This window comes from Epinephelus moara, chromosome 18 (genome assembly GCF_006386435.1).
Source record: "Epinephelus moara isolate mb chromosome 18, YSFRI_EMoa_1.0, whole genome shotgun sequence".
Classification (NCBI taxonomy): domain Eukaryota; kingdom Metazoa; phylum Chordata; class Actinopteri; order Perciformes; family Serranidae; genus Epinephelus; species Epinephelus moara.
In genome coordinates this window covers 19,973,125-19,989,627 of record NC_065523.1, presented here as the reverse complement: position 1 = coordinate 19,989,627, position 16,503 = coordinate 19,973,125, and the positions used below count along the sequence as shown (strand labels likewise).

Sequence of the window (16,503 nt, the reverse complement as noted above, 5' to 3'; positions counted from 1 at the left end):
ATACAATTACAGCTCTTTTTTTTCCAATAAAGTTACACAACCTAGAACACAAGTAATGACTCATTTCTGATTGCAGATGACTACTGCCTCAAAACTGCACAAAACTCTTGCAGTGAAAGAGCCTTGAGGTAATAAACAACATGCTGAGAGTGTACTTTCCAGTCAAGATTAAACAACGTGATCAGCCAGAAACTATACAAAAGTGAAGCCAGAGGAGCAGTGAATCACCTGCCCCGTGAAGGCCACCCGCTCTGACATCTCCAAAGCATTGTCCTCATCCGCCAGGCCAGCGATTCAAAGCAACGAGGTGGCGGAGGAGGAGAGAAAGGAGAGGAGGAGATGCTGCATTGGCATTCAACAGGGTTGCCTCCCACATCTCATGCTACCTGTCAGCTACCATATGCTCGTTTAGAGTCACGCGTGCATCCTTGCCAAGAGGTGCACATGTGCAAATGATGCACTGAATGTTAAAACAGGCAAAGACAGCTCTTGTTTACAAGATTAATATGTTCAGGGATACATTAATGAGTCATGCATAATATTCTCTTTTCAGTCCTTCTGTCAGCATTAGAATAAAGGTAGTCTCCCACAGCCGGGCCTTTTTCTAGTGTTGTGTCAGCGCTGTAGAAAGGTCTGGAAGCACTGATTATCATTCTGCTACAGTGGGAAAATGCACTGGCTTGTTTGTATTTATTTTAACCAATCACAATTGTCTTGAGTGGCGCTTAGCCCAGGATGTAGCGACGGTGCCCTTGCAAAATAGTATCATGGGGGACCTTTTTTTTTGTTGCGACATTTGTATGCTGAAAGGTGAGCACTGTCATTAAAATGACTAACTTTGCACAAGGGAAAACACCACAAAAAACAGTAACATATGTGTCAAAAAATGGATCAACATCAGGGCACAGAGCATCCTGTGACGGAGTCCTGTGTGTGTGACAGAGTCTGGGCTTTTCCCAGGTGCATTCACAAGTTGTTTTATCTGTTGTAGATCTTAACAACAATTCACGGAAAGAACAAAACAGACATGCCTTATTGCACAATCCAAATCTCCGTCAAAGCTCCAAAATATTGAAACCTGTAACATGCAGATAGCAAAAAGAGAGGAGCATTCTGGCCTAAATAGCCGGACAGTGGCAAGTTTATACCCACAAGCTGTGTCTTAATTTAGGGGCTGCAGCCTTTGAAGGCTGCATGCAAGACTGAGTGCGTCACATCGGTGCCACCAAGGCTGTCCCATTTCGAAGGCTCCTTCAAATGAGGCCGAGAAATGCAGCCTTCTTTCCCAGAATTTGGAGGATGCAATGGATGAGTCCTTCGTGGCTTAGCCTATCCCAAGATGCAATGCGCACCGGAGATGATTATATATTAAGTTAAGTTAACTAACAGTTGTAGCTACAGGTTAACTGTTGTTAATATTACTATTAGCTAATAGGACACGGCTTAAACAATCTTAATTTAATACGTTTATATGAAAATGGTCCTCCGTCTGCCTGAAATATATCAAATGGCGGTGTCTCCAGTGGTGAATCAATAAATAAAAACAAAACATATTATAACAATATCTGGGTCCATGATTTAGGGCTAACTATCTTACTAGCTTACTCCTTCTTTTGTCAAGCGCAGCTGGTTGCTAGGTAACAGTAATGTCAACGGCTCAGGGCAAGAACAGTTGGTGATGCAACCAGGAAATCCTCCGCTGACCAGACCGTCCCATTTCAGAGACCGTTTGGTGTGGCTGATGCGGTCTTTAAAGGGAATGGCCGACGTCGACCGCAAAGGCCGTGTTCTTCAAAGGCTGGAACCCCTGAACTGAGACACAGCTACAGTCAACATCCAGTGAGTCAGTGTAGCATAAAGGAGTACTGAAAGTGCCTTACACATTTACATGCAAGCTTCTCACTCTTGTACACACAAACATTCACACACTAAAAATGTCTGCCTTTTGTCTGTCTTCCTTTCCAAGTGTCCAGCATGCAAGCTCATTGCCAACGCATTCACCTACTGCGTCATTTTGTCAGATGAAAGTGAAAGAGAGAAGGAGTGAGACAATGCGGGAGAGAGAAAGCATCTTCAACTCATCCGCCAGCCCACAAATGGCTGCCATTTTCTGGTAATTGCATTGTGGAGTGGTGAGCTAAAGCCTACCCTAAAGGCATGAGCAGGAAGAATGCTATTACCATACACTCATGGTATTGGTGAACATCACACAGGTGAGTGATGCAGAGTGCGAAGATGGGGTGAGAGGCAATCTGTCAGAAGGTTAGGGCTAGAGACAGTGGTGCCCTTTTCAAGTATAAAAAGCTAATTCACGTTGTGTTTTCACCTTTCTTTCATGTGTGAAATTCACTGACAGACTTACAGACTTGTATCATGGAATCTGTTACCAAGCTGTCCTAGACCTAGATAGGGCAGTGAGTTGGGAATAGAGAAATAGGTCAAGAGAAATGGAGGGTGGGAGCTGGCTGGACCAAAGCTATCTTTCCTTGGCTTGTTTGCTATGTGTGAAGGCATCCAAAAAATACATATTAAAAACAAACCCAAATACCTGCAAATGGATTTTTAATATCATGCAGAGGGTTTGCAAAACAGTGAACACTTGTATTAAGGTTGAACTATCAAATCTGATGGCTTACAGTAAGTTAACAAGAACATAATAATGTGAACACAAACACAAATGCGGCTATAATTTCTTGCACTTTACAGAGCTGTGACACCCTGTTGTCTCTCCCACTGTGCCATAACACATTTCTTTCAGCTATAGAGTATGCATGGCTGCACATCCTCCAGTAGAAGTCTAGCTCCATGGAGGTGATTGGTCAAGCTGATGATCACATGACATGGATCTCACCCAGGCAAGCAGCAGCAGCAGCAGCAGCCTCAGAGATCCAGAGAGATGCTGACACAGCACACCTGATCGCCAACCCCCCACTGAAAAAGACCTTCAATCTCCATCACATATAAGACACACATAAAAAAGGACTCGTGGTAATACTGCCAGTGCAGAAACACTCGCCATTAATGACACGATAATACATGCCAGAGGGAGGTGAGTGGATTAAAAGTCTAACAGTGTACTTGTTATCTCTTAATGAAGACACACTCCTGCTAACACACACACACACACACAGATTCTTGCAATCAAAGTCATACAATATCCAATAGTTCCTAGTATATCCAATCCATAGTCGTCTTCTTGTGGTTTTGTGTTGTTTTGAAGGGACTGAGGACTGGTCAGCGGTATTAACGGCTCCACTGAGACTGCCGAGGTTCACGAAGGTCAAACGCTCAAACCAAAAGAGTAACCCCCGCTCCCCTCCGAAGATGGGCGAAGCTTGAGTCAGCAGAATAGTACATCTGAAGCCTCAGTGAGTACAAGATGGAGTGTACCTAGGATCAGTGAAATCGTTAATGAACAGACTTTTCCCTGATTTGCTAATTTATTCCTGTCTTTGCAGGGTAACACTTATGCTGGAGGAGCCTTGTTATTCCGCTCAAATGGCAAACCAGCGGAAAGAAAATGAAAAGACAGCGAGAGCTTAAATCCAGAGCATCTCCACTTCAGTCAACATAGCAGGGATGTGTTCAGCAACCATTAAAATTATGATGAAATTCTCCCTATCGCAGAAAAGGAACTCAAGTGTTGTGTAAAGTCAAGACAGGGAGAGAAGTAGAACTGCAGCATGACGGGAGTCTTCGGCGTGTGAATGTTTACATCAGGATGCCTCATTAATTCTCACATACACACATTTGTCTGACCCCCCCATCCCCCTTAACACACTAAGGTGTGTGTGCAAGGACACATGGATCCAAACACACTGTCGCTACATAATATATGCACACTCACACACTTCTGCTCTGCGGGTGGTACTATCCAGGGATGTTATCATCCTTCGTGGTTAGGGTGCAAATGTAGGAAAGAGATATTCAAAATGTAGCACAACACCTCTTTAACTTCTTTATCAATAGAGGAGAAGGTGACTAAGACTTGAAATACATGAAAAACAAGATGGCAATAAACAAGAACAGCATGCAGACCTTTAGGGAGCATCCAGATTGTTATTTTCTCTGCAAAACCATAAAAACACTTTTATTGGACAGATTTATTCGGAGCACCTTATGGTACCATGATTGTGTGTAATTTTAGCATTAGTGGACAGACATCAGGACCAAGAAGTGACTTGGGCCCAATCCCATTTATTATTTTTACCCATACCCCTAATTTTCAAGTACCACCTCGCCCCTCGGAACAGAGTTACAATGGGAACTGCCCATTGGTTCGACAGCCCATTGGTTCGACATCCCATTGTTCCGACCATATTAAACATCCCATTGTTCCGACCATATTAAACTCATTGTTCCGAAGTCCGTTCCGAAATCATCATGATGCCCTGTGGTTAAGGTCTGGTTAGGTTTAGGCACAAAAACCACTTGGTTAGGGTCAGGAAAAGATCATGGTGTGGGTTAAAATGAAAAAGAAAGTGACAAACACATAAGCCGTGAGCCTGCTCCGCCTCAAGCCGGTCGCGGCGCACCATACGCCCGCCGCGAGCCGTTCAGCACCGCGGACAGTCGGACTAATGGGATGTCAAACCAATGGGCTGTCGAACCAATGACATGGACCCGTTACAATAGGGACATCCCTTCAAGACCCTGAAAGTTCTCGATGCCTACATTTGCGTGAACAGACGCAACGAGCGTTGCTACAGGCAACCCTTTGCTGTTGTCAGGACGCTTGCAATTTGTTCACAACTTAAGTTTCACGCTATCTATCAACCAAGTAAGACATCAAATAAAACAGAACACTGCTTCATGCACAGGTCACTAGCGGTGCTCTGTATGCTAATGTTAGCTGCCCATACTCCTACTCTGCTGGTCTGCACTAATATTCGAGTGGTGGTAACAAGCGCAGCAGTTGATGGACTTTAGTTAACTTCATATGCGTCATATGCCATCAAAGGGCGGGGGGGATATGGAAACATGTGGGGCTGTCATGCCCAAATCAGCAATGACAACATAACACTAGCTGGCTGGCTAGTTACCAAGACATCAGCATAATAGCAATTTCATGCTTGTTAGAAAATTAAACTAAGATAATATGATGGTTATTGTCATTTTTCAATTTTTATTAAGGAAGAAAACACCTTGTGGGTTTCTTTTGTTTCTTGTGCAGCCACCTTGCCGATGATTTTTCATAACATTTGGTTTGAACTTTGCATCTAAAGAACCTTCATTTGGAGGGCCCTGTAGCCCTAACGCTTCGCCCTACCCCTCTATCCCAACAAGAATCGGGACACCCTACCCCTAGATGTGGACATGCAAAACAGAGGGATGATGTCTTAATGATAGGGGCGAGGGGTGTGTTGGGATTTGGCCAAAGTAAGCTTTGTATGGTCTTGCTTCATTCACTGACATATAACAACCTAGCTGGCGAGGTCGCTATAGATGGCACAGCTTTTGCTTTCACTTTCTTTCCATTTCTCCCTGTATGACATGATCAGTGTTTGACAGTGCCCAAGGTCATCAGAGGGTCAGACGTGTTACTTCTTGCCCTGATCCAAAGCTCAGCTGAGGGTTTGAGAGATGCAGTCCTGGGTATGAACAGTAGGTACCATTAGCAGGGGGGCAGGACTGCTCAGGGAGAATGCTGTTGCTCATTATGGCTTTGTGGTAAAGGCAGGCCACCTCAGCAGGTAGCTGTTCCTGCTCTTATTAGACAGACAGCTTTGGAAAACAGCAGTGTGCGAGGAATATTACACTCACAACAGCACCGGCATGCACTACATGTGGGGAGCGCATTCAAATAAGGCTGCGTAAGTGCAAACACACAAACACACAAAAGGAAGCAGCGCCTTCTCTGCTCATATAAAGGCCCACCACCCACCTGCCCACACACACATCCACAATCCCATCCACACACGTTAATGAGTCACACAGAAATGATTATAAAAAGCCTGTAGCCTGAAAAAGCAGCCTGAACCAACTGACAATGATAGCACCAACAGAGCCTGCAAGGTGTGTCCCCTCCCTTCTGAGTGCATGCCAGTCACTCACACAGCCTTGTAATAATAATGACCCACACCTCCTGGTCCTAATCCCCACCATACACTGAGCAGAGAACACCCTCTGGCCCGGCACTGCTTCACAAGCTGCTCTGCCTCCCTGTGAGGTGAGCCAACGGGGTGGGGGGGGCGGGGGGGAGTGATGAACCCATGGGATCTGTGTAAAAAGGTCACAAAGCATCTATTTCTGAAGGTGGGAAGGGATTTCAGAGTCACCCAGATGCAGGGCAAGTACAGGACATGGAAGTCTGTGAGGAGAGGGATGGAAAATCCTCCCACATTAACCTCTCATTCAGTTTTTATGAACTACTGTGGCATCATTGAGCATTCTCTTTTAAATGCTGATGCTATTATGACATTATCATGACAAAAAGTGTTGTCAGATAATTGTATAATGCGGAACACGACCTTCAGGAATCCACGGACTTGATAACCCACGCCTAGGAGGTGCTTCCCTCCTCACAGCTGACATTACTGCGTAATGAAAACATTGCGCCTTTTTCCATTTTCCCTCACGTCGCAGCCCACACCGCATCCGTCTGCATCACGTTCACCTATTGACAGGTTCTGTGACAGGAGGTAAATTTAACCACACCATAACTGCACATATGCATGTTCTTCACACTCCAGGGGTGATACCTTGCCTCAAAGAGGGGGTCTACTCTGCGTGATGGTCTGTGATGCTGTCTATATTTAATGTATTTCCGTGGGCAGGTTACTGGGGCAATGCGCCTACACGCTGCCTATGCGGTAGCCTCTTCCAATGGACATTACGCATAGGAGCACCAACATGAACACGGAGTATTCTTTTGTTCAGCAGAATAAGTACGACTGCACTGACCATTGTCTAGTCCATATATTTAGCCTGATATCATGTAATGGAAATCATACTTGCATGGATGGGCTACGCATCCTATTGGGGCCATACAGGGGGTTTCTCTTCCCTTTGACTTGGCCCGGCGAGAATAGCGCACGGAAAGGGTTTGCTTACCTTCCCACCGTTTGGTTGGCGAGCTGTCGCATCCGATTGAATTGCTTCTTCATCTTGTATTTTCTGCGTTAACACCTACAGGGGGAAATATTCCGCATTATTTCTCTCAATATAACGGTCCGTGCTCCACAGAGGCGCAACACAAAATCCAGTCTGCCATGTTCTCCGTCCCTCATCGCAAGCTGCCGACGCCGAGAACTTATCCCACGATTACATATTTTCAAATGATATTTTTTTTTAACATCTACATTTGCCCCACTGCCTGCGCAGGGATGCTGGAGCAATTCACCGCGGGCACTCACAGGCAGAGAGCGACAGCAGTGACAAGTCGCGGCTGCGCAGCAATGCAGTGTGGGAAATGTAGTAAATCATGGCTGATCCTCAATGTAGAATCCAATCTCGCCGGTTCCCAGAGGGCTTTGAGGCGTGATTAAATAGGCGTTTATGTTTAAATCCCATTTATTATTCTAGATTTCAGCTGTTGACTACAACAATGGAATTAGCTGCGGTATAATCTTGCCCAAATCCTAAACCAGCGGCTACAAAGAAATTCAAAAAAAGTCTGCGCATGGGGAAACACAAATACGGCTGAATTTGGAGGGTTGCAATGTTAAAATTACACACATACACACACAAAAAAAACAAACCAGAAAGAAAGAATAAAAAGGCAACATAATTCAGAGAAATGACAACAAATATATATACATTTACAAAGACATCATTCGTTTTCTTCTTCCTTTTTTAACAGTTATTACACTGATGTGATAATATTCACTAATTTATATTATAAAATAGAATAGAATGGAAATTACCATGTGCACAAAGGTGGTAGCAAGTGTCCACTGAGCCCTTCCTTGCTGTGATTCAGCCTGGCTAACATCTCCATCTAGTGTCTAATATGTGCAATTGCAACTAATGGGTACAGTGATACTAATTCTTTATTTCAAAGTTAACAAACAGATGAAATATACTCTTGCATGCTTTAGTTAAAGTTGCTGCAATTATAATGTGATTGTTAATAATAAATACATGTTTGGAATAGCTGGGACGACAGGATGGTTGTAGCAGTACCACTTTCACCATAAGGGACGACCTATGATTCATGTAATGCATTGAATGTGTGACCACTTCCATCCTGACCTTGCATGTGTGTGCAGATTTTATAGCCCAAACACTGATGTCAGGTATGAAAGAAGGGGCAACTTATCACATTTTCTCTATTTTACTCCTTTTTTTTCAGCATGCCAGATGAGAAAAACTGATAGGGGTGTGCTTGCACATGAGGTGAGGCAGTGACAGACATTGAGGTCTTTCCCCAAATAATAATCTCTCTGCCACTGAGTAGATCCTCCATGCCTATTTATTTAACTGAAGCAGAAAACTTGTATTTTGGACTCACTCTACTTAAGGTATTATGTATCTGGCAGGTACAGGTTAGCCAGTTAGGCATTAAGGTTCAGTGTTTAAGATTTAAAGGGATTTAGTGGCATCTAGCCATGAGGGTTGCAGAATGCAACAAGCTGAAACTTTTCCCAGTTACAATTTGAATTATCCACAGTGGTGTCTTTCTCTGTGGAAAAATGGACCAGGGGCCGTATTCACAAACATTCTTAGAGGACTCTCACAGAGCTCCTGACTTAGCCTAAAAATGTTTTGAGTGACTCTTACTAAGGAAGGGACAGGAACTTTTACCTTAGTGAGGAGGTGTGGTTGACCCTGGATATGATGCATTCTTTTGATAGATGTGATTGGTTGTCACAGACACACCCTTTTGTGAGTCTGCAAGGTGTGGACACCCAGTGGAAATGAAATGAACTGCTGACTGTGAAAGTGTTAGTGTGATCACCAAGTCATCACTGCTTCACTGTTGCATTTTTTCCAATTTTTGAATTATCTTAGTGTTGTGATCATTTTATTTCTGGTGTTACAGTGTGATTGCATTGGGTGTGAAATGTGTGCGTACCCCTCATGAGATTGATCGTACATATTATCCCTGCATCATAGAAGCAACTAGTGACTAGTGACTAGAAAGATTTGTGAATATGGCTCCAGGTGATTTCAACCAGTAAAAACACTGAATGAAGCAGTTTCACGTCACAAATCTGTGTTTCTCCGACGCTGTTTGGCATGTCAGAGACGGGCGGCTAGCCTAGCACCTGCTAATGTGTGTTCACCTTTTTTCTCTGATAGGTTAAGATCCAGGGGCCATACTCACAAAGCTTCCTGGTACAAAGATTTTCTAGTGATGAAATTCTAAGAAAATTCTTAAAATTGTTTTCTTAGAATTTCCCCTTAAAGTTAAGACTAGGTCCTTGTAAAGATAAGAGTTATTCGAAGGGTATTCTAGACCTTAAAAAAGCCCCTAAGGTGAAAAACTTTTAGGAGCAGGGAGGAGGACTTTTAAGAGGCTTAAGAGTTACTTAAGCAAAGGAGGAAATGGTGAAAACACAAAGAGGTCAGAGAAATATTCTCCCAACGCTGGATGACAGTGAGTTAATGAAATACTACAGATGAGATCATGCAGGAATAATATGTGTGGTTGAAATCAGTAGGGATACGCACATTTCCCACCTATGTCTATAACACCAGAAATAAAGTGATCACTACAGTAAGATATCTGGGAAACTGGAAAATGCATCAGTGCAGCAGTGATGACTTGGGTCTGTCTCAACCTTCTATCAGCAGAGTGATCACACTAACAATGACAACACTTTCATAGTCAGCAGTTCATTTAATTTCCACTGGGTGTCCACACCTTGCAGACTCACAAAAGGGTGTGTCTGTGACAACCAATCACATCTGTTTAAAGAATGCGTCATACCTAGCAACAGGGTCAACCACACCTCCTCACTAAGGTAAAAGTTTCTGTCCCTTCCTCGCACAGAGCTGCTCTGAGAACTTTCCTAAATCACTCCTATTAAACAGAATGTTTGTTAATACAGCCCCTGATGTTCAGGAGGTTTTTACCAGGAGCTGAATTATCTGCAGAGGTCTCTTCCTCTACAAAACAAACGGATCCGGGTGATATAAACCGGTAAAAACACCAAATAAGGCAATTTCACATTAAAAGACACGTACACTCAAAAGGCCCTATCTAGAGCCAGTGTTTGATTTATTCATATTGGGCTACTGTAGAAAAATGGCACTGCAACATGGCGATCTCCATAATAGAAGACCTGCTTCTTATGTAGACATTAACAGGTCAATCTAAGGTAACGAATACACTAAGATTAATATTTTTAAGTAATTATATACTAAAGAAAACATACCTATTGTACTAAGATAAGAGATAAGATAAGACAAGATACATCTTTATTGATCCCACAATTGAGAAATTTCAGTGTTACAGCAGTCAAGGGGAAAGAGTCAGATTAAGAATTTCAAAATTTAAAAACTTAAAAACTTAAAAACTAGGCATGCAGAAAGCACAAAAATACAAGAAATGGCAATAAATAATAATAATAATAATGATAATAATAATAATAATAAAAATGAGCAGTGGATTACTATGTTCCATTTATGCCAATATATCCCCCTAAATTTTTTGCACTGGACCTTTAAGTAGGAATTGGTTATTAGTGTATGTATCAGTCTTTTTTAATATGTATTTTTGTATTGTGTAATTTTTAATTCTTCTCTGTTATATTTACATCTTGCCCTGTTAGTGGGCCAGGTTTTAACAGTGCAACTCCTTGTATTTGACATCAGTTAATTAATTCTGTGGTACAGTTAGAGAAGTTGGAAACATTAAAATGTGTAGTAGACAAATAAGGAAACTTTGTGTCAATATTTTAGAACTCTAACACAAAGAATCAGAGACAAAACATGTTACCACTAAACCAAGTTTCCCCTACATTTCTCTTTCATGTAATAATTTGGGGTCAGTGCCAGAATGTTCTGACATCTGATGTTATTACTTTGATTCTGTGCTGGTTTGAAGTGTCCAGTAGGGGGCAGTTTTGTCTTTTAAACCACCTTCAGCACACCAGCATGAGGAACAAGCTTCAGCACCATGACTGGGCTGTTTATGCAGGATATCTGTTGCCGTGTAATATGGTCAAACACAAATGACATGCCACATGAAATGCTTGTCTTGGTGTATGCTTATCTGCTGAGTCCATCAAAGTTATTTCAACAACTATGAAATTGAAGAGCATGTTCATTCGTCACATGGCGAAGGCTTCTATGAAGTAGAATTTTTCAAAGCAGCGTGAGGTGAGGGGATTTATGTATACTAGTAAGGAAATGTGCAACTATCTTGTGTCTCTAATGGCAAGAGTAAAAATGAATACAAGGCAATTAGGACAATGTTTGAGGCTTTGAGATGGAGCCATGACAACACAATATGTTCCTGTCTGTGCTTTGAACAGGACAGAGTGGTTACAGCCCTGAGTCAGGACCGATGCCCCCTAGCCTGGTGTCATAAGGCCTCACTAGGCCAACAGGTGGGCACCATAGAGTCCAGGAGCCTCAGGGAGTAAGTGATACAGAGAAATGGCTGTTCTCTGCCCTCATTAATCTCCCAAGTTGGAAATTGAGAGGGGCGGACGATCCTTCTGCCTTGATCTCAACCTTTTGACCTTGTCAGATCATTTGTTTTCATTAGTCCCCACTCAGACGAACTGGCCAGTCCCAGTCCAGACACCCACCCCGTACCCCCCCCCCCTAAAAGCCAGGAGCATTTCTGAATGCATCTCCAGGGGTCTTCTTGACCCCAGCCCCCAAAACTTACTGCTCCACAGCGTCTCTGGACACTTCTAAATCAGCATGGATGATTCTTCACATCCGCTGGCCTGTTTCAGAAACTCTCTCACCGGTGATCCCTCAACAATGAACAGAGAAAGGGCAAGGGCGGAACATAAAGTCAAACCATAACAGAATTCAGGTGGATTTCAAGCCCCCGAAATCATTAAAGAGTTCCCGGGTTTGTAGCATGAGTCTCATGAGAGCAAAAAAGAAAATCTGAACGACATTTCTTCATGCGGTATCCTGCTGTTTCTCTCAGTGAGTGGGATGACTGAGTGTTCCTCCTCTCACTCTAATGCTCCTCTACTGGGCAGCTGGGGACTAATTGGCTCCCAGTTCTCCAAATGAAGCCTCCTCTCAGGTCATAACCTCTCCACCTGATGACCCAGTCCTGCTACTGATATGTGGGCTACACTTTGACAGCAACCTGGTCAGACGGATGCCTTGTGGTTGCCGCACTGAGGCATTGTATCAGAGCAACACTTAGGAGACCTTTGCGTGCAGTCATTAAATGGGTTAGGTCTTGCTGGAAACAAAATGTTGAGGCGTCAAGTGTTAGCTTTGCTCAAAACAAACAAGGGTAGAGCATTAGCAGGAACCTAATGGCACGTTGTGAGCTCAAGTTAAAAGGTGCCCGGTCAACAGAGGGAAAGATAGGTGGGTTCGCCACATACATCATGCTTGTGTTTTATCTTCAGACGCATAGCAGTGCATTACCCAGATCAATCAGTCTGGGTGTGAGGGGTGGGTCGCTACAAGCCTTTGGTCTGTCATTAAAGAAAAGTGTGACATATTCATCAAGGAGGTGTGTGCAAGGCAGCAGGCAGACACAGCCACTCGTTCACCCTCTGGCTGTGACTCACCCCTTTTAATTCGGAGAAATTCACTTTTATGTTAAATCCACACCCAAAATAATCAGGGATCAATCACTGTTATTACAATTTGAGTCAAACAAGTTGCAAAAAGCAGAGAGGCATGCTTCTCTTTGTAGCTGTTACAGCCCTCTTGCAGACTGGGTATGGAGAGACCTAAGCCTGAGCGCCGAGGCCAGACTTTGTGGTGCGTCTTTAAAGGGTTATCTAGGGCCATAATGAGCCCCAGCAAGCCCAGCGCCAGGCCTAATGAAAACGCTGTGACATCTGAGGGGAAATATATTACAGGTCTAAACTACAGGGGCTGTTTTAACATGCATCAAATGACAGAAAATGATGGTTATCAGAAACACCTTTCAGAAGCTAAATGCAGGTCTGCAGGTGAGTAGGCCTGGAGTTGAGAGACACGAGCTGAGCACTCAATACTGACAGCATGTTGGACACTCAGCATCTAGACAGAGATGTAGAACAAAACAGGATAAGGCTTCTTTCTCTGGACAACAGCAGAGGTTGGGGATGGCTTTATCATTTTAACAAGATTACCCATGAATTCTATTTATAAGGTGTCAATTTTAAATTGAGAAGATGGTGTTTTATATCAGCTAACAAAGTGTCACCTTTCACAGCACACCTTTCATCAACTGGATCTTGGATGCAAATATATAATACCAATTCTGTTACCGTTTGCCGAGGTGTGTTGATCTGCAGCTGCGGTGTACAGTGAACATATTTGTTCTCAGAGACAGAACATGTATATGCATGCATGCACGCCCATATGATAAAGGATAGGTTTTGCTTGAAAGAGAGCGTGAATAGATGAGATGATATGTCGACAATATGCCGATCTCCTTATCTAAAGAGATTAAAATGGATCATTGAAAACTCAACAGTCATGTAGTCATGATCGCCCAGGGCCAGTGTTATTGTATCACTGTTTGTGTGTTGTGCTGTTCTGTACATACTCTCTTATTGAGTTTTCAATATTTCTAAGGCCCATCCAAGTGTGGAAAATCTTCCCGCTGTTCCAGTTTGCATTGATGCAGGTTGAGTGTTAACTGTGGTAAAATGAAGGGATCAGGGAACACAGATAGACGCTCCAATCAAGCACTTCTTTATTGAGCAGGCCTGAGACAGCATTCTGGCATACACACAGCAGTACAGAAGAGTCTCTCACTAACAAGGGAGTGCTTGCGAGAAGACAGTCACCATGAGGACACTACACACACACTAATACAAATGATTATTTAAAAATAGGACGGCTGTTAAATCAGAGCATACTTCTTGTTTTTATCTTACAGTTCTTGTTTTCTCAAGTACACTTCTCATTTTCTTGCAAAGCAAACATCTTACATTGTCAGCAGCAGGTGCCTTTAACTGCTTAGTCATTCAGACTATGATCTCCTTCATCATTGACTGCTCTTCATCAACATTTTCTACACAGGGAAGGGCATTGCAAGCTAGCTTAGGCTATAAATGATGTTATAGCCTACATTAGATAAAACTACAGAAGATCTCTTAGTGTTGGACCATTCTGTATTACTGTATCGATCACAGGTGCTCAAAAATTGCTAACTTTAGCTAACAGTTCTGGAGGTAACAACAGAACATAATTCCAGCAACACTCACGAGGTGCCATGAGTTGAGATATATACATACATTTGTTATAATTATCATAGTGAAGGGGCCATTTTATCCAGTTCCCAGGCCACTTAATAATGCATGCTCTCTCACTTTTGACGCTCTCCACTGAGCGGATGCAGGTGGGTTGAAGAGGGTTGAAGCACCAGCTACTGGTTGACAGAGCAGTCACCAAGACTCATAGACTAGGCAGACCAACCTGAACCTGAGCACTGCCTGGACTAACTACAAGAAAGCCTACGACTAATTGTATACTAGAGTGCCTGGCACTATGCAAAACTAACAGTACACTGATAACATGTGGAAGCTGTGGAAGACAACACAGGAAGCCAACTCCAGGGCCATTGCACAAGCCCCCCATTAACCCTATGAAACCTGGAGTGATATCACTTTTCTTGTGATGCTTTCGGGCACTTTTCGCAAGTATTTAAGCATTTGAACCCTGAGCAAATTTTTTTGATTTCTTTAAAAAAACAAGGGGGAAATGGCAGTGAGCAACTTGGTAAGAAATGTTCCATAAACTGCAAAAAAAAGTTAATAAAAATTAATAATAAAAAAAAAAAAAATTGAAAAGGAGGGAAAAAATAAAGCTAGAGAGAAACTTTTATCATTATAACTATTATTATTATCATTATTATTATTATTATTATTACATTTTAAAATTATGTTACAGAATTATAATTTTAGGCACTCTTTCCAGGTCATTTCTTTCTTTGTTTTTTTTTAAAAACTTTTTTTTTGTTTGTTTTTTCACTAACTTTCTTGTTTTTAATTGTCACCTTTTACTAATTTCTCTCTATTTTCAGAGGTAATTTCTTCTTTTGTTGCTCATTGCCTTCTTCTCTTGTTTTTAAAAGAAATCAAGCCAGTTTGCCCAAGTTTCAAAGGGTTAAGTGTGGCATATACCAAGGTGATGCACTGTCCCCACTTTCGGGACTGATGCATTAATGTGTACATCCATTGTTGAAGTTGCTAAAGGTGGAACTAAATATAACTGTATAGCCTACTTTTATCTTGACCCCCAGGGATTGCTAAAGTTGTATCCTAACCTATAATAATACATTATAATTCATGGTTTATTAATAATTTAGGGGAGTAAAGAGTACAACAGTTAACTTCAAGTAGTGCACTAGAAGTGTAAAAGAGCAAAATATGGAAATGCTCAAGTAAAGTTGGTACCTCAGTATTGTGTAAGTACAGTCCTTGAGTAAAGGCCGGCATTAAAAACTGACTTTTGTAAAAGTACAGAAGTATTATCAACAAAATAATAACATATGTCATATGACACACAAGCATGCATATGTATGGTGGCCCCTTGGAGCTCAGCACACAAACATACAAACAGACAAAACACAAGCAAATAAAGAAAACAAAACAACAAAAAATAAATAGATAAAACACAGTTAAACAGCACAGATATGGATATGCACTATAAGCCCTACCCAAGAAAACAGAAGTAATGTAATTGAAGGCTAATGCTAAGTTAGCTGGTATTTTACATCACTGGTTCTCAACTAGTGGGTCACAGGTCCATTCTGAATGGATGGCAAGCGACTTGCAAATGTGTCAAGATTGTAAAAAACAGTCTGTATTTTTTAGGTAGAGTGGATTTACGGCACAGAGCTGCGTTTTTTAAGTGTCGTTTCTTGCTGTAGAGTGAGTGACTAACGGATAGCTACTTGACAGAGACATCAAACTAGCTCGAGGACATGGCCAAATGTGAGTATGACACTAAATGTAACCTGCATGGACCTTGATCTAATGGCTAGGGAGACATCTGAACCAGTGGGGAACCACTGTTTAACATAATATCTGAATCATGCAGCCAGAGCATGGAAACTAAAATATGATTTTCTGTTTATCTGTTGTTTTCTGTACTTCTTGCAGCATTGTATTTGTAGCACATCTGTGAATGCACTTCTTTTGTTACTTGCAGTGTGTTGAGCTCTCGCGGCTCCTGTACTATACACACACACACACACACACAAAAAAGCAGCACATTTGATATGAGACCAACACTTGTGGAAACCAAGGCCTTGAGGTAGCCTTGGCATTTCATGGATCTGAAAGACAGATTGAGCTCAGATGGTCCGGGATTTATGACGTGAGGCGAGCAACCTGAGGGACAAGCCAACTCCTCCCTGGGCTGGCAGCCACTGGTGATAGAGAGATTTACAGGCTGGATATTACAGCT

The 16,503-nt window shown here is 42.4% G+C and overlaps 1 protein-coding gene across 3 annotated transcripts in view; it reads right to left on the bottom strand.

Moving 5' to 3' along the window:
• Positions 1–7,353, bottom strand: part of arhgap44a (Rho GTPase activating protein 44a) — a 36,886-nt gene extending 29,533 nt beyond the window's left edge. For all 3 annotated transcript variants that reach the window (XM_050070057.1, XM_050070059.1, XM_050070058.1), the window contains exon 1: positions 7,054–7,353. In XM_050070057.1, coding sequence (XP_049926014.1) covers positions 7,054–7,106 — 53 coding nt within the window. In that variant the 5' untranslated portion in view covers positions 7,107–7,353. The remainder of the gene's footprint in view (positions 1–7,053) is intronic.
• Between the last annotated feature and the right edge of the window lie 9,150 nt (positions 7,354–16,503).